Source organism: Arvicanthis niloticus, chromosome X, assembly GCF_011762505.2.
Source record: "Arvicanthis niloticus isolate mArvNil1 chromosome X, mArvNil1.pat.X, whole genome shotgun sequence".
Taxonomy (NCBI): domain Eukaryota; kingdom Metazoa; phylum Chordata; class Mammalia; order Rodentia; family Muridae; genus Arvicanthis; species Arvicanthis niloticus.
Genome location: NC_047679.1, coordinates 42,894,076 through 42,921,921, shown reverse-complemented (window position 1 = coordinate 42,921,921; position 27,846 = coordinate 42,894,076). Strand labels below are relative to the sequence as shown.

The 27,846-nt window shown below is 35.6% G+C and overlaps 1 protein-coding gene across 1 annotated transcript in view; it reads left to right on the top strand.

The window, feature by feature from the left end:
• Positions 1 to 27,846, top strand: part of Il1rapl1 (interleukin 1 receptor accessory protein like 1) — a 1,244,239-nt gene that overhangs the window by 1,167,702 nt on the left and 48,691 nt on the right. The window contains exons 7-8 of the mRNA XM_034486438.2: positions 20,094 to 20,226; positions 22,323 to 22,468. Coding sequence (XP_034342329.1) covers positions 20,094 to 20,226; positions 22,323 to 22,468 — 279 coding nt within the window. The remainder of the gene's footprint in view (positions 1 to 20,093; positions 20,227 to 22,322; positions 22,469 to 27,846) is intronic.

Here is a 27,846-nt window from a genome sequence, read left to right as displayed (position 1 = left end):
TTCTGGATATTAATCTCCTGTCAGATTTACAGCTGGCAAAGATTTTCTCCCAATCTGATGGTTTCTTCTTCATTCAATTCACTCTTTTGTATAGAAGCCTTTTGGTTTCTAAGTTTTATGAGGATGCAGTTGACAATCATTACCCTTAATTCCTGAGCAAATTGAGTCCTGTTCAAAAAAGTCCTTCTTTATACCTCTATCATATAGGACATTTTCATCTAGTAGTTTTAGTGTTTCAAGTTTCAAAATAAGGTCTTTGTTCCACTTGGAATTAGATTCATATCTATCAACTTACAAACTTGATTTTTTAAATGTGCATGTTTGATATTTAAATACCACCCATTAATGGTGGTTTCTTTGAGAATAAGTCATTGCTTAGACAAGATGAGATTTATGATACACAAATATGTACATGCATTCACTTATACGCTGTGTATATTGTATCTGTATGCTATGTAATTCCTATCTTCAATGAATTATGATATGTTTAAAGAGTGTTCATACTGAAGACAACACGACCCAAATTACTTTGCTAATAGCACTTTATTCTGCTTTCCCTTTTTATTTTCTAAGTGGTCCTTTTCTTTATCATTTACACTCATTGCTACCACAATCTAACCAAGGCCTAAGTTTGGCCTCATGTGCCCCACCATCTCAGAGTTAAGTAGATCAGAGTTGTAAAAACTTGAAACAGAGTGTGGCCGCAGCTTTAAACTGATTCACACCCACAGGAACCAAAGACCAGAAATTCTAACAGTTGGGAAATGCAATCCCAGCCCACTCTTGCACCTTTCTAAATCCTCATTAAGTGTTTCTTAGCCACTTCAGTAAGGCAAATGCTTTCTTTAGGACTAACAAATTCCTGACTGTTACTAAAATGAGCCAAGAGTTCCCACTATTCTCATCAAATTCATTCTGCTAAAGCAAAAAGATGGTTATTTAATCCTAATTGTGCTAGCAGCATTACATCAGCAGCCTACAGAGAAGATTCCTGTTTTCCAAACTGTGTATGACTAATTTATTCTGTACTACTTAGCAGTACCTGCAACTGAGAATTTGAGACTTGCCCCAATTTACTTTGTTTTAAGTCACTTCAGATTTCGAATGCATGACTTCTACCCAGCCATTAGTACCTAGGGCACAAAACCTAAGCATCCAGGTCTCTAAGCCATATAACTTCTTTGATCCCTCAAGATAGGCCAGACTCCAACTGAGGTCAATAAAGGATATGCTCATTAGAAGGGTCATTGGCATCCCTAAGTTCTACTTTTGACATCTTTGCTTTGTTTTTTCCTGAACCAACAGAAGAAAAAAAACCAGGGATTCTTGATAAGTTATTTTCTGCCAGGGAAAGAAGTCAGTTAAAGCCAGAGTAGAATATATAAAGGCAGGTTTATTGAGAAACTGCTCTCTGGTGGTTTACTGATCCCAAGGAGGGACAGGGAAGTTGCCACAAGGAGAGAGACCAAAAGGACTAGGGAGAGACAGACCACATGCATGTAGGGAGAAAAAAATGCCAAGGTTGGGGGGGGGGGGGAGGGAGGGAAGGAGAGAGAGAAAGAGAGGGAGGGATCAAAATGTCTGAATTACATAAGAAAGAGCTTATGGGGGAAGGGAAGCCCAGACCTTGAGTTGAGCTGAGGGATACTGGGAGAACCTGGAGGCCAGGCCCCCTTGTTATGTTAAGTAAGCAACTTAGAGGTTTGTCCCAGGTCCGAAATCTTAGCCATTCTCAATTCTGCTAAGCAGCTATGTCATTATGAATATGTGTTTTAAAATAGATTGGGAGGTTTTGTTCAATGACCTGAGTTCTATCCTGATGAACTGTGGTCAAACTCCCAAATCCACATGGAAGGAAGAAAGAATGGACGCCTGTCAGGTATTCTCTGACCTCCACACATGGACTGTGGAACTTGTACACAAACACAAAGTCAGATAGACAGACTCCCCCTCCTAATACAGACACAAGTGAATGGATATTAATTAGGAAATGTGGTTTTTTTAAGACAAGATAACAACCTTAAAATTATAGATACTGCTTTTAGTTAGACTACTCTTTGTTCCCAGAAGAAGGCTTTATGCTTTCAGGCTTTTTCTTAGTTCAGGACAAGCATTCGCTCTGCCTTTTGAAATAGCAATCAGAAGGTACTGATAGGTCTACACTCACAGGGTTTTTAGTACAAAGTGAAAATGTGACTGTCGATTCCAAATTCCTCTCCAGAAGTTCGACACTAAATTTCATGGGATAACACTGATGGACATCCTTTTTCAAAAAGGGCTTCTGTCTGCTATGAACTACCTAAGAGCTGATAACATAGAGAAGAATAAAACATTCAAATCACAATTAAAAAAAAAAAACAAGAAAGAAAACCTTAGGGATTTGAGTTTGATGGTTTGAGTTAGAACACCCAGAAAAATCTTCTTCAGTTATCTTATTCGTGATTTAAAGGGGTGGGGGAACTGAAGGAATGAATGCAATAACTTTTCTTAAATGTCTAAATCCTGGCTTGGCCTATAAGCTGTGATAGAGCATGTTCAATACCAGCATTATAAAAAGTATGAAACATGTCTATAAAAATGATTTTTAAAAGTAGTAGGAAGAGATGAAAAGGTCTTCATTAATTGTGGGTGATGATTAATACCATCTCAAAGAATTAGTATCTGGTATACTAAATAAAGAACTAAGCCTTTGTTAAGAAATGCACATTAATAGTACACATACCTCATTTCATACAATTTTTAAACCTAATGTTGAAGAAGAGTCTGCCAGGTAAAATTATGATTCCTTATACTTATATAGGCAGAGGGGTCATAGCTTCCAAAACTGTTGAGAAGAATATGCTAGTAGAATGGGTTCCTAAAAACAAGACCAAGTTTTATTATTTCTTGGCTTCAGATGCTTTTGCTTAGTTTTGTTTTGTTAACTTCTTACCTTGTCTGTTTATTTATGTGTAAGTGAGCATAAAGTTAATTCCCACAAGACAAAAAAAAAATCTGTGCAGTATTTCCTTATAGATTTAATCTCTGAAATTTTACACTATCGCTAATGATGTCCCAGGTGTCCTTGAATCTAAAATAGCAGGACTCACAGTTCATAAATTTTTATTTAGTTGCAACCATTGTTTGCAAATAAATTTACAGTCTGGCAAAGGGGCAAAGAAATAAAATAAAGATGTAATGAACTTGATTTAGACTGAATTTAGAAGGTACGTTGAGGCTATAGCAAAGGCTAGCAATTTTAGTCAGCTCTGCTTTAGTACTACAATGAAATACCTGCAACAAGGTACTTATAACGTAAAGTGAAGTAAGCCTTATCTTGTTCATGCTGTTAGAGGTTGGAGACTGTGACACTGACATTAGCATAGTTCTCAACTAGGTCTCAGTTCTCAACCTGGCAGATAGCAAACTAGAACCATCAGGTGACTGCAACTCAAGCCAAAAGCAGAAAGCAGAGCTAATATCTCATAACCCACTTTGAGACTTCCCACTGTGTCTCCTCAACCCAAACTACTATCACCTCCCAATACTGCTATTCTGTGCACCATGACTTCAATCACAGTATACTTCAGGGAAACTAGGCAAACCATACCTACACCTTTCAGCAGTTTGGTCACTTGGGAAGATAATGGCAAAAGTATGCAAATATACAGCAGACAAAATATAAAATCTAAATTGTTATTAATACTAACAATTTCTTATAATTTATTGATCCATTAGTCTGTGTTAATTTATAGTACACTTAGCTCTTCATAGAAGAATTAGTACATGTGATTTTTATTAAAAACTTGCACTTAAGTGTTTACCACCTAGCTTTGCAAAAGAAAAGAGCTTAAGTGACATAACTTGATTAATAGAAGACAAGGAAAGAAAGTTCTGTTTTTGAAACAGGGGCCAAGATTTTAACTAATACATTTATGTTTTAGAGTACAAATTGCAAATTGGTGTTGAAGTACCAAAACCACTCTGGGGACCTGTTTTTTGCAGCCTACACAACATGTTTCAAGAAGATCTAAGTGTGAATTTTTTTTTTATAGATGGAACTGTTAACTGGAGTCACCATGCAATTTTGTTTTACCCATCTTGACATTTCAAATTTTGCTCTCTCATTTAAAATTATAAGTTTTTCTTCACAGCTATATATACATATATACTTAAATAGCTTATTTAACTAACACTTATACACATATATACTTAGATAAAGTAACATATATATATATATATTTAAAATAAAGGAAGGTATATATAATACTCTTTCTAAGTATATATGTATATATAAACACATAGAAAATAAATTAGCTCAGAATTTAAATATTGTTCCATTGTTCATGATGAAGAATTAAAATAGGAATCACTTTAGGAAATACCACAATATTTATGAAGTAACAGGAGACATTACTTTTTCAGTGTTACAGTGACATGTTCTTGGAAGTTCCTTTTTTTTCTCTACTGATTTCAGGTCTTGCTTTCCTTGAAAAGGCACAGCCAGAAGGATTCCCTTATGTAATCTTCATCCATATGTCTCTGCCAACCAATTAATTGTTCATTAATGCATCAACCTAGGTGTTAATTGGTTGATAGACAGACATTTTTAAAAAAGGAGTTGTGAATAGGTCCCAGTGGCCCTCCATCCTCTTCAGTATGAGGATCATAGTGAAGTCAATGTCAAATTTCTCATCCCTAGCACTATGATGAGTTTTTTCATTCATGTTCTATTGGAATTACTTTTGTTTATACTTTATGCTATTTTGCATTTCTTTTACATAGAATTATTAATATTATATTTCACAGGGAGGACATTAGAAAGAACAGTGACCCAAAAAGAATAATATAGTTTATAAAACTGTATTTAATATACTTTTCTCCACCAAAGAAATAAGCCAATTCAACCTGAACTAAAAGAAAAAAAGGCAGGTTTATTTTGGAACAGCTCCTGAGCTAGTTCACCAGCCTCAGGGGACTAGACCAGAAAAAGTTATGCGCCTAGGCTATGGTAGAGGAGTTTTTTTTTTTTTTTTTTTTTTTTTTTTTTTTTTTTTTTTTTTTTTTTTTATAGATTGTAGGTGAAGGAAAAGGAAGTATCTAGGAAGTATCTACCACACGTTGGGCTAGTGACCAGATATAGTCACCTAAGTAGGGGATTTGGGAGGGTGGCTGGTGAGGGAGAGAGAGAGAAAGAGAGAGAGAGAGAGAGAGAGAGAGAGAGAGAGAGAGAGAGAGAGAGAGAGAGAGAGAGTTGTAACAGCTGCCAGGAATGTCAAGAATGAAGAATGAAGAACTGGGCTTTTGGTACCATTAGCTTTCTGAGCTGGCTGGTGCTGTTCAAGAGAGCAGGAAGAATGGAATTTCTCAGACCATGTGGGGAGGGGGACAAGCTGGAGGCTCCAAGAGAACAGAATATCCCTTAAAAGCTTAGAATAAAACTGTTAGCTGAAAAAAGAACGGTTGCAATTCAGATGAGATGGCAAGTGATTCTTATGCGTGAAAGGTAGTTTTCATATTTTTAAGACAGAGAAACAAGTTTAAAATGTGTTTTGCAAATTCCAACTAAATGTTATTGTAGTCAAGTTTCACAAGTTTATTTCTTTTGTTTTTTTGAGACAGGATCTTGCTATGTAGCCATGGTCTCCCTTGAACATTTATGTAAACCATGCAGTCCTCCAACTCAGAGATCTGCCTGCCTCTGTCTCCAGAGGGCTTGGATCAAAGGTATATGGCACCACATCCAATTCTTTACCAATATGTTAACATCTTAAATGAAATGGCCTTTTCACTTAAAGTCTTTACTAGTTTATCATCACTAGATCAGTAAATGTCTCAGTTTTGTTCCAAAATTCCTAGTAGTTTAGGGTTTAACTTAGATAATTTTCTTTCAAAAGACCCAATAGCATTTTAAAAAAATTCTAGATGTTTTAAGTTTCTGTTAATTCAAATAGACAAAAAAGAGTGAAGAGTGAAAACACAGTGAATCCTACAATGCTTTTTGAAGTTACAATGCACATATAATAAATAACTGATATTTTGCAATATATTTTATCTAGATTACAGATTCATTTTTCTTATCATTTTTGGGTGAAGGGTGGACTCATTATGTAGTCCTATACAGCCCTGGCCAGTCTAGAGCACTCTCTATATATGTGGCTGTTTTGAACTCTGAGAGATCTGCCTTCTTTTGCCTCCAGAGTTCTTGGATTAAAAGCTTGAGCAACAACACCTAGTTTATTTTTCTCTTTCTTAAACCCTCTCTTTGTACTGCAAGTGCTAATAACAGCTTCCTTCATTTAATATATTTTAGCAATTAAAAATTAAACATAAAATTATATCATTTCCAGATTCCTACACCTCTGACTTTTGTGTTCACCTCCTTCCAAAATTTATGGTTTCCTCTTCTTAAATATTGTAATAAACTTACAAACACAACCACTGAATCTTTCCAGAGTTGCCTGAATATATGTTTGTATAGCTGACCACTTTGTGTTGGATAACCAAACAATGGCTCATCCTGGGGAAGACAAATTCTCCATCTCTCAAAAGCTGTTCATTGTTTATACCTCTTCATCTAGAGGTGGAGCTTTCTGAGATTTCATTCATCTACGTTAGAATATCACCAACTGTAATTCAGGCTGCTCAGGTCTTATTTAGGCAGCCATGTTATTGAGATTTTGTAAGTGTAGCTAGAAGGCACATTCTTTGAGAATTTCATATATATATATATATATATAAATAATGTTTTAATCATATTTACCCTCTATTTATTACTTTAACTTCTTCCCTGATCCTTCCTCTACCTTTTACTACCCTCCCAACTTTGTTTTCTCAGCCACTGAGTCCCATCCATGGTGTTTCCATACTCACAGCTAGGAATAAGCTTAGGAGCTCCTCTCCAGTTGATGCTGAAATTTTGGTTGGCTTGTTCTTGTATAGATCCTGTGCAGGCAGCCACAGCTGCTATGCATTCATCAGTGCAATTGACCTGTTGTGTGCAGAAAACATGGTTTCACTGGAGTTAACACCCACCTTGGTTCTTGCAAGTATTCCATCTTCTCTTCCTCAATATTCCCTGAGACTGGGGAAGAGAAATGATACAGATGTCCCCTTTATAGCTTAGCATCCCACAGACAATTATTTTCTGCATGTTTTCAGTTTTGAATTAATTAGGGGTTCTTTTTTTTAATTGAAAAACTTCTCCATACAATATAGTCTCTCATCATCTTTTCCTCCAACCAAACTCCTTCCCGATCCTCCCCACCTCACTGTCTACTCAACTTTATACTTTGTCTTCTTCTCATTTTCAAAAAGTAAAAGAAATAACAACAAACCAAGAATCATAGACATACTCAATAAAAATAAAAGCCAAAACAAATAAGCAAAAGACCTGTAGATGAGGAGTAAAAAACAAAGCAAACTGAAACAAGAAGTCCTCAAAAGTACCACTGAAACCATTTGGTGTAGGCCAAGCATTCCTGGGCCTGAGACCTGCCCTGAAGTATAGTTGCTATATCCAGTAAAATTCTACTGGAGAAAACTAAGTTTGCTTTGCCAGCTGGTACCAATCATAAATAGCTTCGTGGTTAGGGATGGGACTCTGTGATTACTTCCCTGTCTCAATGCTAGAGTTCTCCATAGTTTGAATCTCTGTGTAAGTCCTGTGCGTCCTGCCACAGTCTCTGTGAGTTAGTATGAACATCAGTCCTTTTATATCTGAAAGACTATGTTACTTGGATCTATCAATAACCTCTGACTCTTAAAAACCTTTCCTTCTCCTTTTCTTCATAGATCTTAGAACCTTGTAGGTAGTGGTTTAAGGATGACAATAAGCCGGGCGGTGGTGGCACACGCCTTTAATCCCAGCACTTGGGAGGCAGAGGCAGGCGGATTTCTGAGTTCGAGGCCAGCCTGGTCTACAAAGTGAGTCCAGGACAGCCAAGGCTACACAGAGAAACCCTGTCTCGAAAAACAAAACAAAACAAAAAAAAAAAAAAAAAAAAAAAAGGATGACAATAATAGGTTCTTATATATCAGTGGCTTTATTAGTCTTGCCATCTATATTTTCCAGTAGAAACAATACTAGAGAAAGTGTGGTAAAGCATATAAAGGATGTGGAAAGGTGGAGTAACAGAAAAAATAACAAAATAACTACCCAAACTATCGATTGGTTTCAGTCCCTTGCTCTCAGTGGAAGTCAGACTATACCAATAACTGTGACAGGTGCCTTCATGTTATATGTTTAGGAAAACTACTGGGAAACATAATGGGAAAGGAACTCACTATATAGCATTTGATATATGATGCTGCATATATACCAATCTAATAGCTTTAAGGTATTCTTAAAAGTTGCAGAATAGTAGAGTATTATATAAACTTTACTGCTTGGTGGAGGAGAAAGGAGGGAGGCATGGAAGGAGGGGGAAGGGAGAGAGGAGAGGTCAGAGAGTGGGATATTATTTTTGTAGAGAATTGGTATACACCGTCTGAAGAAATAACAAAGTAGTTTCCCCTGGTGTCTCTACATCTAGTGCTGAAGTTTAAAATTGAGATAAGACATTGTAAACAAAGCTGAATTCCATTAGGTATGCAGCAACCTGTGTTGACTCAAGGAGCAAGCACACAGTTGTCTAGTCTAGCAATCAGACTCTGAAGGAAGCGCTCAGGGAACAAAAAGAGCACTTGTAGCTCCAGCTGCTGTTTCATGCTAATGGGGCAAGATAGCATACAACCAACAGCAAGCATGGTTGTATTCACATACACACTATTACATTGCTGTCACCCTTTTTATTCTCCACTGGTATTAGGAGAATCTAGGCAATTCTGGGATATACAATTTGACTGAGTTAAATGAGCGTTATAAAGCTATCAAGTTTGGAACAGTTAAACAAACAGAGGTGATGATGTTCACTTAACTTAAGGAAAGACTATAAATATTGTTCTCATTACTTTGGCTCTCACAATTATCACAAGTTAGAGTAATATATTGTTACTAAATAAACTTAAATGGAAGAGGTTTAAGATGTCAAGTCCTGCTTTTGAAATAAGGGTCCAATAGAAAAGGAAAGCTAGTCTGAAAATAAGTATTGACTCAGCAAAACTGACCAAAACTTTTCAGTTGCAGTAATGAAACACATAGTCTTTTTAAGTATTCACTTTACATTCTGATCACTGCTCCCTCCCAGTCACCCCTTCTCACAATCTTTCCCCTACCACCCTCACCTTCTCCTCTGAGCTGGCATGAGTGCTGTTGGATATCTCCCCACCTGGCACACCACCTCTCCCACTGAGGCCAGATAAGGCAGCCCACCTAGAAGAACACATCCCACACATAGGCACCAACTTTAGGGATAGTCCTTGTTTCAGTTGTTTGGGGCCCACATGAAGACAAAGCTGTACATGTGAAACACACAGTCTTTTATCGCAGATGATCAACATAACTCTTCTATTATTTGCTCATGTCCTTTTAATGTTGAATTCCCAATGAGGATTAAGAATCTGTAGTCAATAAAATTATACTTTTCAAGGCATATTTCAAATCACAGATATACAAAATATAATTAAATAATGCCTCACAATTTCAATATAATTGTTAGAGAATTCCATGCATGCATATAATGAATTTTCACATGACTAGAAATTCTGCTCACAAGAAACTGGCTATGTTACTGATCTAGTTCATTTGACACTTTATTCTTTTTTCCTGTTTTTAGATAAATGATGAGAACAAGCCCAGGAAGCTTAAATATTCAGAATGATCTGATCAATCAGATCAATGAGCACTTTCCATAATCCAAAATGACATTTGGCTCATAACACACAGCCTATCTGCAGTATTTACTATTAATCTTCCAACATGTAGCACTTTTGTGGCTAACACCAAGAGTTAATATGTTATAAAGCATCACCTAGATATGGCTTTACTCTCTTCTCTACTTTAGGCTAGGGGGTTATTGATAGGATTTCCTGCAAAAGATTTAGATATAATTGCTATATTTTTTGTTACATGAATTATTCTACTCACATAAACACGTAAAGGTCAGCTACTGGAAGAAACACAAGTTTATTTGTATATCCACAAGCAGAATACTAATATAAACATTTACATAAAAATCTTGGAGAAAATATTTAGGCAACAAGTGAAATGACCATTTCCTAAAGACAAGAAAATTTGTTTATTTTAATTTCCTTCTATATTTTTCCACTTTGAGAATTGTTTATATTAAAAAATGTAAAAGTCAGAGGCAAGACTAATAATAGACACAAAAATAGACCAGAAAAATATATTATTCTAAAAGAGAGTTGTAAAGATATTCTCAAATGATAACATTTATTTGATGCTGACAATTCTCATATATACTACTTTGCAATACTGAGCACATCTTGAGGGCTATAAACTGGTTAAGTCTTATAAGCTTTGCCAAAGACAGGTTTTGCTTAAAAGCATGTTAAGAAAAGAGAAGATAAAAAAAATCTCTCAACAACTCAAAGAAAAGTAATGAGTCTGTCTGAAAATGCGAGATGGGCACGTGTGTGTGTGTGTGTGTGTGTGTGTGTGTGTGTGTGTGTTTTAATGAGATGCTTGCATCAGCACCAATGCCAGGAGCAAAGGCAATACTGTTGAGTTGGGAAGGGAAGTGATAAAATGTATGATTGAAATCCCAAAGGAAGCAAAAATTTCTGAAGCTGAAGCTTCTCAAGAAGTCATATGCTTGGATATAATAAAAATACTTTGAAGCATGGGGGAAAAATAGCTACTGAACCTGAAATTGTAGGATCAGGAAAGAAGAATAAAAGGCAGAATATAAGGGTTTCTTTCAAGTGATTTTACAGACACCACTATTTGAATGGACTGAGATGACAGGTTGCAAAAGGAAATGATGCTTCTTTCTTAACAATGAAAAGAACTGAGATATCTTTGGTCATAGAGCGATAATGAAATAACAGGAAATTCTTATAAAGTACTGGAAATATCCATGCAAGCTACCAACTTCTGAAACTTTTCCTGATTAATTCAGCAGAGAAAATTCCCTCTCATTAGGACATGTAGTGGTCCAAACTACTATTGCAGTTCAGACATTCAAACTGTTACTGAATTACCTTCTATGGAATCTAGACAAAGAAAAAAATGTAAAAACATTTCAATGGGGATTTAGAATTAGAAGCTGTCAGACACATTTTACTAAGCTGTATGAAGAGGTGACTGAAATGCCCCACAATCTTATTCTGGAGTTTTAATATAATAGGGGAGAAACAAGAGCCCCCACACCAGGAAAGAAAAACAGTAAGTTCAGTGACTACTCATTTCCATTTTAAATAATAAACAACTTGCATGAGCTAGCACTATATCCTGCACTAACCATGTTTTATAAGCTCATAACCCCCCAAAGAATATTTAATTAACCTCAAAAGCCAATAAACATAAGGAAGGTAGGCTTTGTGCATATATCTGAGGTCTCTATTCGTTCTTTGAGTGTTAGTACACTCAGATAAACACAAAATGTGACAAAGTGGATTTTTACCTTTTACAAAAAAAAACTGTTCTCATGGAAAAAAACATCTTTGTAAGTCACACATGGATTCATACAGGCTTACACACTTGGAACAGAATCTATTGACATTGTTATCTTTAAATAAACAAATGTCTAAGAAAAGGCACTGTAGTGTTTGTCTAATCAAAGCTGAAAGCCTTTATTTCAGTTTTCCTATTTTGTACATCTAAACTTTAGACAATTATAGGCATGGCACTGGGGTCAAATAGTATACAGTCATGATTTAGCCTGCCACCATACAAACTGCAAGACAAGAAGAAAAAGAATGATCATGTAGGTACTGATAGAAACAGAATATGACAGTTAACAAGGATACCCCCAAATACACTATCTTCTATAAGACTGGGTTTAGAAAAAACAACATAAGCAGAAAAATAAAACAGAAATAATTTTTAAAAGAGAGTCAGCAATGTGTGGACACAGTCTCAAGTAGAGTATTATAACCTCTGTGAATCAATTCTTAGCAAAGATAAGGATTATTTATGTTCAAATAAGCTGATGGAACCTATTTCATTATTCATCACATGATTACTGTCCCCCTTTCTACCTTGTTTCATTTTTCTCCATTCCATACCTCTGTTTTCCTTTGACTGCATATGGATACTGAATTCCAAGTACTTGGCCAATTACTGACCTCGGATAAATGTTTCCTTAATATACTTCTAGTAGCTTGTTTAAATATAGTTGAATATTGGAGAATAATAATTTGCTTTAAAAGTTCAAGACTCTAGAAGAATAGGAATGTATCACAGGAGATGAAGGAATCAAGGAAAGATATAGTACAGTGACTACACAATTATAAGAGCAAAAATACAATAGATAATTTAACAAGATGCAGAAACAAAATTCACAGCATCACAAAATCACAAAGCCTCTGTAGTAACAATATTCAAATGTCTACAACAGAAGGATGTGCATTTTGTGCATCATTTGAAACTATTTTAAAACAATAAAAATTGTATATACTTCTGATGTCTTCTTCAGACAACAAAGATAGCCTGACTTCTATCCACCATTTAACTCAAGAACAAATTTATTCTTGCCTCCACCTCTCAGACATTGTTAAAAGTTCCTCAGTATTTCCTTGAGAAAAATCTGTTTCAAGGCAGCTGAAATGAATGTCACTGTAATGCTATTTTTCTTATTAATTTATCTTATACATATCTTTTCAACACTCAGGTGCATAATCCTGAGGAGCAAGCCATCAAGTGACACTGTGTGTCAAACATTTTTGTGTTCCTTTCTTCACATTTCATTATTCCAGACACCTTGGACTTTGATTTGACACAGAAAGAATGCAGCTATCAAGAGCTAAACCATGAGTCTTTCCAGGAACCTGTGAACAACTTCAAAATAATGTGGTCAACATATTCCCATTTTCCTGCTTTCATTTCTTCAAATTTATAAGATTCTGTCTCTGTTCTGGAGCACTTGGCTATGACCTCTTTTTATTCTATTAATATGGAAAGCAGCCCCTACAACTTAATCAGATGCCTCTCTGTGATTCTTGACTTGAGTAGTTTATTTTAACTTCACGTAAGACCATCATTTATAGAAAGACCTCCACCCCTTAATAACTGTAATTCTCATATAATTACTATCAGTTAGTGAGCACTCTCGTGAGTACTATGAACATGTATTAACTTGGGTAACTCTAATTTATTTGTAGTAACTTAAATCTTCTTAGCAATCTACTGCCAGAGTATGTATGGCTTTGTCCTTACAGAAGTGGTTAGGAAGCTAGTTTTGCTGCAGAAATCTCACACAAGAGCTAGATTCATTTAGCAAGTTTTAAAATGTTTGCCTTCTTCTTGTCTTCTGATTTTGTTTCCTTGAAATATGAGCAGATGTCAAATGTTGCAGGAATAACCTTTTCAAGTAAGATTCTATCATGGTCAGTCCATTCCATTGTTTTTGCTTTTTTTTTTTTCCTTGTTCTCAGATGACTCTGGTTTCAGAAGAACTATCTACATTGATGCTGGCAACTCTGTGCTGACATAGGTCCTAGTTCAGGTTTAAGTAAAATGTCTTGAAGTAGTTATAAAAGAACTTACTTGAGTAGATCAAGGTCAGATAAGGGGTACAGTGAGGAGAAGAGACAGAAAAGAGATGTTTTTCTTTTCATTTTATGTTTTTGAATAAAGGCTTTAAGCTTTCTGGAAAAATAAGCTATTCACTATAACTGATGACAAAAGAAAATATGTTTTGTAAACCATTTTGCTTTTATCTTAAGTAGATAGTCTTTGGCAAAAGATTTGTTTTTCCATGACCATAGAGTTATCTTAATATACATGATTAATGATCCAATAAAATTAAAATCCCCCTACTACTCAACATCTTATTTAAGAAAAAATGTTCACTATTTTCTAATTGCAACAAGTAAGATCTCTGGATGCTGATAGTTTTTAATTAGGGAAGAAATTTTCTTTTAATTAGAAATGAGTTTTGTTTGTTTGTTTGTTTGGTAGGTTGGTTGGATTTTTGTTTTTCATTATTTCTCAATAAGTTCGAGAGTGTCCTCTAGTGGAGAGAGACTCTCTGGTCTCAGCAGTTTTAGAAATGACTAAATTACATCTGATTAGATGCTTGCATTAAATAATAAATGTTACTACTCAGCTGATTGGAATACACTAGTTGAAGGGAAAATGTATTCTTTTCCCTTTAAGACATGTTCACTACGTGCCCTAGTTGAAAACCTGCAGTGTGACAAGCATTGTTCTCATTTTAGATAGCAAATGATTTTATATGATCAATTTTCGTGCTTCCTTCAGAACCTGGTGAGATTGAGCTGACAGTGCACCTTTCTGCCAAAGAGGTAGCAGAAGCATTTAGTGCAATTTACTGTAGCTTTTACAGATATCAACTGGCAGAAGCAAGAATGCCATTACCTTCAGGACTCCAGCTCTGGCTGGCTGATACAGCTGATGTGCAGGAGTCTCAGGAACATAGTTTAAATCTCTCTCTCTCTCTCTCTTTCTCTCTCTCTCTCTCTCTGGTTATTCGAAAGAAATTAAGCAGAGAAGAAAATTAAATAAAGGTGTGTCTTTCCTCTGTGACTTCTGGAATTCCAACACTAATGTCCTATTTTTATAGTTAAGCATTAGAATCAATGCTGTTATGCAGAAGTGGGTTCTTCTTCAATAAACAAACAGAAGAGGATGCATAAGAGCTACAATGCTAGGCTCTCTGTATCACTGATAGAATTGCCTTATCATAGCACACACGAAAGCTCTAGAACAAAAAGCAAATACACCCAAGAGGAGTAGACTGCAGGAAATAATCAAACTCGGGGCTGAAATCAACCAAGTAGAAACAAAAAGAACTATATAAAGTATCAACAAAACCAGGAGCTGGTTCTTTGAGAAAATCAACAAGATAGATAAACCCTTAGCCAGACTAACCAGAGGGCACAGAGACAGTATCCAAATTAATAAAATCAGAACTGAAAAGGGAGACATAACAACAGAAACTGGGTAAATTAAAAAAATCATCAGATCCTACTTCAAAAGTCTATACTCAACAAAACTGGAAAATCTGGATGAAATGGACAATTTTCTAAACAGATACCAGGTACCAAAGTTAAACGAGGAGCAGATAAACCATCTAAACAGTTTCATAACCCCTATAGAAATAGCAGCAGTCATTAAAAATCTCCCTACCAAAAAAAGCCCAGGACCAGATGGTTTTAGTGCAGAATTCTATCAGACCTTCTAGGACGACCTAATACCAACTCTCTTCAAAATCTTCCACAAAATAGAAACAAAAGGAACACTACCCAATTCATTCTATGAAGCAAGAATTATGCTCATACCTAAACCACACAGACACAACAAAGAAAGAGAACTTCAGACCAATCTCCCTTATGAATATTGATTTTAAAATACTCAATAAAATACTTGTAAATTAAATCCAAGAACACATCAAAACAATCATCCATCATGACCAAGTAGGCTTTATCCTAGGAATGCAGGGATGGTTCAATATATGGAAATGAATCAACATAATCCACTATATAAACAAACTCAAAGAAAATAACCTAATGATCATCTCACTAGATGTTGTAGAAGCATTCAACAAAATTCAACACCCCTTCATGGTAAAAGTCTTGGAAAGATCAGGAATTCAAGGCCCATACCTAAACACAGTAAAAGCAGTATACAGCAAGCTAGTTGCCAACATCAAACTAAATGGAGAGAAGCTTGAAGCAATCCCACTAAAATCAGGGACTAGACAGGCTGCCCACTCTCTCTCTCTGCCTATTCAATATAGTACTAGAAGTCCTATCCAGAGCAATTGGATGACAAAGGGAAGTTAAAGGGATACAAATAGGAAAGGAGGAAATCAAAATATCACTATTTGCAGATGATATGATAGCATACTTAAGTGACCCCAAAACTTCCACCAGAGAATTCCTAAACCTGATAAACAACTTCAACAAAGTGGGTGAATATAAAATAAACTCAAACAAATCAGTAGCCTTCCTCTACTCAAAGGATAAACAGGCTGAGAAAGAAATTAGGGAAATTACACACTTTACAATAGTTACAAATAATGTAAACTACCTTGGTGTGAATCTAACAAAGCAAGTGACAGATAAAGTCTCTGAAGAAAAAAATTGAAGATCTCAGAAGATGGAAAGATCTCCCATGCTCATGGATTGGCAGGATTAATATAGAAAAAATGGCCATCTTGCCAAAAGCAATCTAAATATTCAGTGCAATCCCCAACAAAATTCTAATTCAATTCTTCATAGAGATAGAAAGAGCAATTTCCAAATTCATTTGGAATAACAAAAAACCCAGGATAGCAAAAACTATTTTCAACAATAAAAGAACTTCTGGGGGAAATCACCATTCCTGACCTCAAGTTGTACTATAGAGCAGTAGTGATTAAAAACTGCATTGGTATTGGTCCAGAGACAGACAGGTAGATCAATGGAATAGAGTTGAAGTCCCAGAAATGAACCCTCACACCTCCATAGGTCACTTGATCTTTGACAAAGGAACTAAAATCATCCAGTGGAAAAAGGACAGATATCATTTTCAACAAATGGCACTGGATCAACTGGAGGTCAGCATGTAGAAGAATGCAAATCAATCCATTCTTTTCTCCTTGTACAAAACTCAAGTCCAAGTGGAAAAAGGATGTTCATATAAATCCAGATTCACTGAAACTAATAGAAGAGAAAGTGGGAAAGAGCCTCGAACACTTTGGCACAGGGGAAAAGTATTCGCTAAACAGAACACCAATGGCTTATGCTCTAAGATCAAGAATTGACAAATGGGACCTCATAAAATTGCAAAGATTCTGTAAAGCAAAGGACATTATCAATAGGACAAAATGGCAACCAACAGATTGGGAAAAGATCTTTACCAATCCCACATCTGATAGAGGGCTAATATCCAATATATACAAGGAACTCCAGAAATTAGACTCCAGGCAACCAAATAACCCTATTAAAATGGGGTGTAGACCTAAATAAAGAATTCTCAACTGAAGAACCTTGAATGTCTGAGAAGCACCTAAAGAAATGTTCAACATCCTTAGTCATCTGGGAAATGCAAATCAAACCAACCTTGAGATTCCACTTCACATCAATTAAAATGGCTAAGATGAAAAATTCAGGTGATAGCAGATGCTGGCAAGGATGCGGAGAAATAGGAACACTCTTCCATTTTTGGTGGGATTGCAAGCTGATATAACCACTGTGGAAATCAGTCTGGTGATTCCTCAAAAAATTGGACTTAGTATTACCTGAGGATCCAGCTATACCACTCCTGGGCATATACTCAAAAGATGCCCAAACATATAACAAGGACACATGCTCCACTATGTTCATAGCAGCCTTATTTATAATAGCCAGAAGCTGGAAAGAACCCAGATGTCCTTCAATAGAAGAAAGAATACAGAAAATGTAGTATATTTACACAATGGAGTACTATTCAGCTACTAAAATCAATGATGTCATGAAATTCTTAGGTAAATGGATGGAACTGGAAAATATCATCCTGAGTGAGGTAACCCAATAACAAAAGAACATACATGTATTGTGCTTACTGATAAGTTGGTATTAGTTCCAAAGCACACAATACCCAAGATACAAGTCACAGACCACATGAAGCTCATGAAGAAGGAACACCAAAGTTTGGGTGCTTCAGTCCTTCTTAGAAGGAGTAACAAAATACTCACAGGAGCAAATACAGAGACAAAGTATGGAACAGAGACTTAAGGAGGGGCTGTCTGGAGACTGCCCAACCTGGGGATCCATTCCATGTGCAGTCACCAAAGGCAGACACTGTTGTGGATGCCAGGAAGTGCATACTGACAAGAGCCTGATATAGCTGTCTCCTTATAGGATTTGCCAAAGCCTGACATACACATAGGTGGATGCTCACAGCTAACCATTGAACTAATCACAGGGTTCTCTCAATGGAGGAGGTAGAGAGAAGACTGAAGGAGCTGAAGGGGTTGCAACCCCATTGGAAGAGGGATAATACCAACCAACCAGAGCTCCCAGGGTCTAAACCACCAGCTTAGGAACACATAGGGAGGGACTCATGGCTCTAGCTGTATATGTACAGGAGGATGTCATTGTCAGTCATAGGTGGGAGAGGAAATCCTTAGTCCAGTGAAGGCTGGATGCCCCAGTGTTGGGGAATTCGAGGGTGGAGTAGGAGTCGGTGGGTGGGGGCACATCCTCATAGAAGCAGGAGGAGAGGGGATGGGATAGGGGGTTCCTGGGTGGGGGAATGGAGATCATATCTGAAATGTAAATAAAATATCCAATAAAAAAGAAAAGAATTTGAAGACAAAATAGAACTGAATTCAATATTATATCATTTTAAATGTTTGTGTAAAAAAGCAATAATAAACTGCTTTTCTTTTTCATTACTGAGGATCGAAGTCAGAACCTGAAACATGCTATGTGAACACTTTACAAGTAACCTACAGAGTCAACCCTTAGACTCTTCTTTATTGGATATTATATTTATTTACATATCAGATATTATTCCCTTTCCCCATACCCCCAGAAACCTTACAGGGTCTTCCTACAACATATCCCAGGTTGGCCAGGAATGTGCAATATAATCTAGGCCTATCTCAGACTTGAGATCCTCTCGCTTCTACTTCTCAAATCCTGAGATTACAGGAGTATTCCACTTAACTTGGAAAGAGCTTATTCTTGACTCTGAAAATCTTGTAGGTATTTTCTGGGCTTGCCTGATCTAGTTCAGTGAGGGTAAATGACTCTTACATACAGAAACAGAATTTTTAAGAATCCAGTAGCATGAGCAAATATAAAAGACTAATGTCTTAAAATATTAGAACAGATGTTTTTCATTTTTTTTCTGGTGCAACTGACAAAATTCAAACAGTGATACTAATTTTAGCCAATAAAAATATTTTGTCATTGAAAGTGTAGAACCAAGTGCAGAAATGCCTATGACTGCTTTTTAAAAGAGGACAGCTGAGTGCATTGCACTTTCCTCTTTGCTTAAGATGGAGAAGTCCTAAGCACAATTTTGAGAGATTTCCATCGCTTCTCATAGCTTGGTTATAAGGCCTTCAATCCTTAGGATCTACCTTCCTGGGCCCCAGTGAGCACAGAGTCATATAGACTATTATCATAATTTATTGTCACATCTAATTGAAAGAGTGAGCTTACTCAGTTCATCTTTTTGCAACCATGCCTAAGTGTTCTCTTATATTCATGTTACTGGGGTAGGCTCTTACTAGGCTCATTCATATAACTAATTACAGCTAGAAAATATCAGTTGTGCAATGCTGGTGTGTGTAAATAAAACTTGAGAAAGGTAAAAGTTCTTTAATAAATCTAGTATTGTGGGGATACTAGATTCACTTCTACCTTTTAGTCAATAATTTAAATTTACCTCATTAAGGTAGCCAATTAACCTACATATACCACTATACATAAAAATGAACTCAGTGTAAGAAGTAAAATAGTAAAAAAAAATTTTCAACTCCTACATACATATTCGTGATTTACCTCAATGAATACCCCATGCTTTTATTATCATGATTTTACTCATCTTAATGTGATTTTATACCTAATATTGTTACTTTGCTAAGAAAATATTATTCCTTATGGAGTCAAAATTTCTTAGCAGCACTCTTGAATCTATGAGCTATATTTGCATTGTCCCCTCAGGCAAGGACTGTGCTTTGCTTCTCCATATACCCTTTGATATAATGCCTTGAGAAGAACATACCTCTTCTGAGATTCTTCCCAATAATTCATAAACTTAATTTAATGTTGAAAAGACATCACTAAGCCTCAATTAAAAACATTCTATAGGATAATGGATCCTCTTCTAAATCTCACAAGTAGCTCTCATTTCATTAAATAAAACATACTGTAAAAAATGATACATTTGATAAACTTGACAATGATGGAAAATGCTTCATCAACTATTCTTTTAGCTGTTTCATTAAATCAATGGAATAATCTCATTGTTACCAGTCAACTTGTTTTGCTTTATTTTGTTTTAAGTGGGTACAAATGGTTTTATGTTATGTTTCCCTCACTTTTCTCCACAGGTGGCTCAGCCAACCTCACCTGCAGAGCTTTCTTTGGGTACAGTGGAGATGTCAGTCCTTTAATTTACTGGATGAAAGGAGAGAAATTTATTGAAGATCTGGATGAAAATAGAGTTTGGGAAAGTGATATTAGGTAAAATAATTTTTCTACTTTTAAACATGTGGAATTAACATTTGTTCTGTTAAGCAGGGAAGAGGTGAGCCAAAATAACAAAAGTTATTAATATTTTCTCTTTCAATTATCATAACGAAATTATATAATCTGTAATACTTTATATCAAACAAAGAATTGTTGATGCTGATTATGAAATTACAAAATGTGAACATCATATACAAAGAATTTAAGAGTAATTCTTTTTTCTAAATATTTTTATTATTAATTATTTGGTATTTCATATAGTTTGTCTTGATGATATTCACAAACAAAACCAACTTGTCTACCTAAAAATAATTTCAAAAGAAACATTTCCCTAGAAATACACTAAAACCAAAACAATGGAAAATATTGAAGCCCATTTTAACCTTAGAAAAATCATTTTCTATTTAATTTGTAAAATCAACTATTAAAAGTTGCTGCGAGGAAGCCAACATGGTGACTAATGTCTGTAAACACAGTACTTGATAAGCTCAGATAGGAAAGTTGCCATGAACTGAAGACTAACCTGGGTCACCTGAGTGCCAGTCTGCGCTAGAATGAGATGCTGTCTCTTAAAAATAATCCTGAAAGGAACCATTAGCAAGGCACTACATAGACTCAAGTACAACCTTCATATTCTCTGTGAATGATATTACATATCTAAAAACTACCAAGTAGCATGTAAAATGCTTGATGGGTTGATAGATGATATACAAATTTTCTACTTTAAAATATATATATTTATAAAGAATAAATATTAGGAGAACAAACCTTTAAATTGTTATATAACTATTTTGAGGGAATGATTGTTATACTTTTTTAATGTGCTTACATATTTGTTGACGTACATTTAAGCAAAAACGTATTCAGTGATGAAGGAAATTGTATTTGGACATGAAGAATTAGTTCTAATCATAATGTAAATGAGCAAGAACTTTCATAATGATAACTAAGTTATAAGCAAATCAAATGATGAATATTTTCTAAATATTCTTCAATATAAAGCTTGTGTCTTCTGGCAGGATATGGGGATTTAAGCAATGGTTCTCCTTTTTAAAAGTCAAGACTTTTAAAACTTTAACAAAGATATAAGAAAATATTTTTCAGTATGAAGAAATAATGAATATAACTGTTGTAGGAGATCATTTCTATTAGAATCTTCTCTCTGGCAATAAACACAATATCGCACTGAGGAGTACCTCAATTTGATTCTGGAAGATCTAAATGGGCAATTGTCCAATATGAAAAAAAATCTTTTTTGTCATTTTTTATATTTAAAATGTTTTATTGTTTACCAATACTTTTTGCATTATGAACCTAAACTGTCTAACTTTGAATATATATATATATATATATATATATATATATATATATATATATATATATATACATTTACCCAGGCAGGAGTTTGGAACTAGTAATATTGAGAGCAGGGAAAAGGAAACCTAGTTTAAGAAATTTTCTGTATGTTTTGAGAGCTTGCTAAAATAGCTAAGGATCAGATTAGTGAGCATTTACCATTAATTTTAAAAGTCAGAATTAAATACCAGAATTTTAGTCTACAGGTTTATGGTTTCATATTTCTTTAAAATGATGCAGCTCATTTGTATTATTAGGAAAAATAAGTCAGGCTGGAGGTTTCAACTGATATGTCAAAATAACTCAGAAATTTTCTTTTTTATTCTTGTTAAAAATAATCTGATATATAATTAGGCCTCCAGCCTAATATTTTAGAATCTTTTATCTCATTTTTAAAATCATATTTCTTCTTAAAGGAAAAGTAATTTGTAAACTTTTCTTCAAGGTCTCTCTCACCTCTTTGTTATGACAGTATGATTGTCCTGCTATGAGAGATAATTAACTGCTAGTTCATTAGCATCTGCAAAGACAAGTTTCTTCATTAGAAGTGAAGAAGAAAAGGGCATGATATCATTTAATTAACTTAGCATCAATTCATAACCAGATTTGAAGCACAAACTCTATAGGTATATTCTCATCATATTCAAATTCATCTACAATTCTTTCTTTTTCATGTGTGTGTATGTTTGTGTGGGTTTTTTTTTTTTTTTGTTGCGTTTTCTTTTATGTTTTAGAATCCTTAAGGAACACCTTGGAGAACAAGAAGTTTCTATCTCTTTAATTGTTGACTCTGTGGAAGAAGGTGACCTGGGGAACTATTCCTGTTATGTTGAAAATGGGAATGGACGTCGGCATGCCAGTGTTCTCCTTCATAAACGAGGTGAGTGGAACCTTCTCTGCTTGAGGGAGGAGGAGATAAATGTTCCATAGAAGGGAAATCATTGGAATCTAGTAAAAGAAAATTACTTTAAAAAAATTTCTCCATAAACCTAGCACAAGTAAAACAATCCCATTAGCAATATGTCCATGAAGTTGTTATTTGACTTATGACAATTTAAAAGCCAGTACTCAGAGGTGAAATCTGGTAGAAGAAAGCCAAGTTTGATTAAGGGTTAGCACCTAGCTATTTGTCCCTAAGTGAATGATGTTTTAAGAGAACTCGGGTATAGAAATGAGTTTGTTTGTTTGTTTGTTTTCGGGGGGGGAGGGAGGGAGAGGCAAGGAACAAGAGGAAAGAAAGTTCTGTTCTTTGAGTGATTATTACCCAAAACAATTCTCTATCCTGGAGTATGTGACTTCCACTCCAGAAGATTGAACCTGACCTCCTGTACCAGTTTCTGTATTTTTTTAAATTACTATGAATGGCCTGAGAATTAATTCTCAAAACAATTTGCATTCTTTTTGTTTGCTGATGCCTAGAACTAGACTAAAAAAGGACACATCTTGATTTGGTCTAAGGGCATCCAGCTGTTCTGGGTTTTGTAAATCTAAAGTTAATTTAGCAGTTAACAACTTTCTTCCTTTAGATGCAACTTTCTTTAGAATTTAGAATGGTGGGCAATGGCAAATCACAAAGGGAGAACCATTACTACAAAGGAAGACAGCATCATAGATGGATGACTAAATCAAATTCCTGTCAACTTTGGATCATTTGCCTTGCTTTAATTTCAAATATATAGTCTGAGAAAATTGTTTTCATGTCAGTTTAGGACATATAAAATGGAAAAATATTATCAGCTCTTCAGTGTTTTATATAGATAACAAATATAACAAATAGGAAGGGCTTGATACAGTACTTATACACAGAAGATGTCATTAAAATAACTTCATTTTTAATGCAATAAGTGTGTTCCTATTGGAATGTTGTTCCATTAGTTCAAGAACTATGTCTGATAAATTTCTCAATCAGTATTTCTTGACATTTGAACCTCGTATAGTTTTTACATACATAATATCCTCCCATGAGTAATAGTAACTTACTATAAGTAAGATAGGTTGTAGTTAAGGGTAGTGTCTTGAAATAGTAACTTTTTCTCCACAGCAGCTTATATACACAGGTGTGTGTGTGTGTGTGTGTGTGTGTGTGTGTGAGAGAGAGAGAGAGAGAGAGAGAGAGAGAGAGAGAGAGAGAGTTGTGTTTAAATGGTTTAAAATTAAAGATGATTATAAAATGTGTGACTTGGTGAAATTTTCATGCATGTTAGAGGAGAAAATATTTTTCTCGTTTTTACTAAGTTAAAACATTCTAGTTTACTTATTCCAAGTACACTTGGTACTCTCTTACTCAGCAGATTTGCAATGATTTTAATTTCAAAGCACATCTTCAATCCTAGAGTCTTTGAGGTTTGAAAAGAGAAAGAACACTGAAGACTGTTCCCTGCCTTATTGGGAAATAGATTCTCTTTGAATAGTGTTGCTGAAAGCTATTAAAATAGACACCTTGACTGTCAAGGTGACTATAATATTAAAGTAGCATATTATGCTGTAATGTGTGGAGAGAGGAAAAGGAAGCAGCAGCGAGCAACATTTTTTCCTGTGCTTTAACAATTGTCACACAATGAAAGAATTTGAGTGAGGCCCTGTGTATATAGAGAAGTAAAAATGTGGCCTCAGTGGACCATAGACTTAACTACTTATCCTGCCACAGATCCTTCAAAATAGGCTGTCAGCTTATACTGGACCACATTCCATCTCTAGAAAATCCATTCTAGGTTTGGAAGTATCTGTTAGAAAGCATCTCCATTTCTCTGGTTTTCTATCCATTGGCTCTAATTTATACTTTCAATTGCTCTTTTCCTAGCAATCAGATATTTGATAATAGTCACAATGGCCCTGCTGAACCTTCATTTTACCATGTACTCATTCTTCATTTATATATTTCATTCCTGTAACTCTCTTGAATATTCTCTAAGTGAAGAGTTTAAATTAGTCCTTAAGAATTGAACTAGTGAAAAAAAAGATTAGGAAACATGTTAAAAATCTATTGGGTCGGGGGCTAGTGAGTTAAGAGCACCTGTTTCTCATGAAGAGAATCTGAGTTCAGTTGCCAGTATACATATGGTGGTTAACAACAATTTATAACTTCATTTCTATATGATCTGATACCCACTTCTGAGGTCTGTGAGCACCAGGTACACATGTGGCATACATATATGCATGCACAAAAAAAAACCTCATAAACATAAAATGAAATAAATCTAAAAAGAATTTTAAGTCTGTTAATTTGGACAAAATATATTTCCATGTGGAGCAAGGGAGAGATGACAGTTAAGGAATTTTTATAAACAAATAGGCTTGACAATGTACTGGATGTAGGGGTGAAGCTAATAAAGCTGTTTTTTTTTTTTCAGGTAGGTATGCAGTTAGAAAAGGATCAAACACACTCTAGGATGCTTCTAGCGTGTTTAGCCTAAGGTTTAGCATATAAAGCTACTAAAGTTTCCAATTAAAGAAAAGTACAATTTTGAAAAATCAAGGTAATTATTTAATAATAAATGCCATCAGTGCCTGGTTATGTGAATATGAGGAAGAAAAATTGTGGCCAGTTTTAGTTGCTCTCAAATACTTAAGTTGACCATGATACTCTTCCAAATTTGTATTTATATAAACAAGTTTGTTCTTAAGATAAAAGCATTAATTCCCAAAGAGTCCTTTGAGTTTGTATACTCTGAAAGTCTATTCTTTTTTTATAAGATTTATTTTATTTATATGAGGGCACTGTTTCTGTCTTCAGACACACCAGTAGAGGGCGTTAGATTCCATTATAGATGGTTGTGAGCCACCATGTGGTTCCTGGGAATTGAGCTCAGGACCTCAGGAAGAGTAAGTAGTCAGGGCTCTTAACCACTGAGCCATCTCTCTAGCACTGAAAGTCTGTTCTTAAAGTGAATGGGCACCATCTCTGTAAGAGAGTTGGAGGAAAGGAGTCTTCCCTTTCGAAGGCAATAATGGATGTAATCTTCTCACAAAGGGCTCATTCTATAGAATGACCACACCAGTCTTGAAAACAAGGAAATTGGTCAGCATAGGACATAATTGTAAATTCACCACCAGGACGAAGTTCAAAAAGAGAGAACATAGCAAATATGATCCCATAGGTTTGAATCTTCAATGGTAAGTTCTCTGAGGCTATTAGATTTCTGTCACATGATCAACTATGCAATTATCAAATAATTTTCTACATTTCTCAAAGAACCAATGCTCAGAAAAACAACTGGAAGCTTCCATTGTTAGTCTTTTGTTTCTGCCACCAACTTAAGACTTCCCTAAATTACCAGTTTTCAAAATCTTTCTTTTAAAATATTTTTGTAGAGCTATATTAAAATATTTGTTTTCATCTAGATCAGTGGTTCTCAACCTTCCTAATGCTGAGACCCTTTAATGCAGCTCCTCATGTTGTGGTGACCCCAACCATAAACTTTTTTTTATTGTTACTCCATAACTAATTTTGCTACTGTTATGAATCATAATATAAGTAGCTGTGTTTTTCAATGGTCTTAGGTGACCCCCATGAAAGGGCCAGATCCCTGGGGAGGGATGTAACCCACAGGTTGAGAACAGCTGATTTAGATCTTTGTCACTCAGAACTGTAATTTCTGAAGATAAAGTTTATCCAAAGTTCTAAACATATTTTTTCCACTGTCCCTTTTTTGTTCAATGTTGTTGATATAACATGATTTTAGCCCAACAATAAGTTACAGTATGGACTTAGAAAGCATACTTCTGTCCATCAAGTGAGTCTATATTTGAGGTAGGCTCAATGCTATATTATTACTAGCCCTCTATCATTTTTTTGGAAAAAAATCATGATTTAATATAGCCAGCTGAAATCTACCAGGAAATTTGACTGGTGAAAATTTTCCCTTAAGAGAATCTAAAATCCCATGAAGGCTCAACACTGAGAGTGTGGGGGGGAGGGAATTCGAGGGTGGGGAGGTAGGAGTGGGAATATAGGTGGGGGCACATCCTCATAGAAGCAGGAGGAGGGGGGGATCAGTTAGGGGGTTCCTGGGTGGTAGGGGGAATGGGGTAAGTGGATAAAATCTGAAATGTAAATAAAATATCCAATTAAAAAAAGAATATCTAAAGTTGTCAACTCCTATATCTAGTAAAAAAAGGTAATTGGGAAATTAGAATAATGTCAGAGAGAAAGAGAGAGACAGAGAAAGAGAGAGAAAGAGAGAGAGAGAGAGAGAGAGAGAGAGAGAGAGAGAGAGAGAGAGAGAGAGAGAGAGAGAGAGAGACAGGTCGGGGCTGAGAGACTGTTTATGAGTGTCCTGACTCTTTCTCCTTACCCCAGTAAGCTGCCTATTTTCATAAAACCTTGCTAGTGTCTGGCCTGGAGAGCTTGATAGTTAAATATTGGGTTCAAAAGAGCCAAACACTTCTTCATCTAAGGATAGAACCTTGTGAAATTTTCCCTGGAATTTTTATTATGTAGAATTTGTTTAGGAAAGCATATTTTTTTGAGATATCATGGGTACAAGTTTGTTGTCATGTCTAGAAGATACTATTAGTGGTTCTCAACCTTCCTAATGCTTTGATCCTTTAATATAGTTTCTCATGTTGTGGTGACTTCTGTGTCAGTGACCTATAATTCCTAGTCCCAAATTTTATGACTACTTCATGTCCTCACAATATGGGCATCTTTATAATCTCTAACAAAGCACCTTGGTAGTTAAGGGCATGGGATTGAGAACAAAGCTGTCTGTGAGCTTCAAATTGTCTTCTATAAAATGGGACTGACAAGTGATCTATTACTTGTAGCAGCTTGAGATTTAAATGAACATATGTGCCAATGCTTATCACAGCATCTGACATACTTTTTATTATTATTTTTTAAATACATTTCAGATTTTATCCCCTCACCCCATTCTCCCCACCACCCAGGAACCCCCTATCCCATCCCCCCTCCTGCCTCCACAAGGGTGTGCCCCCACTCCCCACTCCCCACCGTTGAATTCTTCCCCCCTCAGTGTTCAGCCTTCATGGGACCAAGGATCTCCTCTCCCACACATGACTGACAAGGCCATCCTCCTCTAAGTATACAGCTGAAGTCATGTGTGCCTCCCTTTGTACTCCCAGGCTGGTAATTTAGGCCCTGGGGAGCTCCGATTGGCTGGCCCTGTTGATATCCTCTTGGGGCCACCAACCCTTTCAGCTCCTTCAGTCCTCTAACTTCTCCATTGGGAACCCTTGACCAGATCAATGGGTAGCTGCGAGCATCTGCCACTGGGTATGTCAGACTCTGGCAGACCT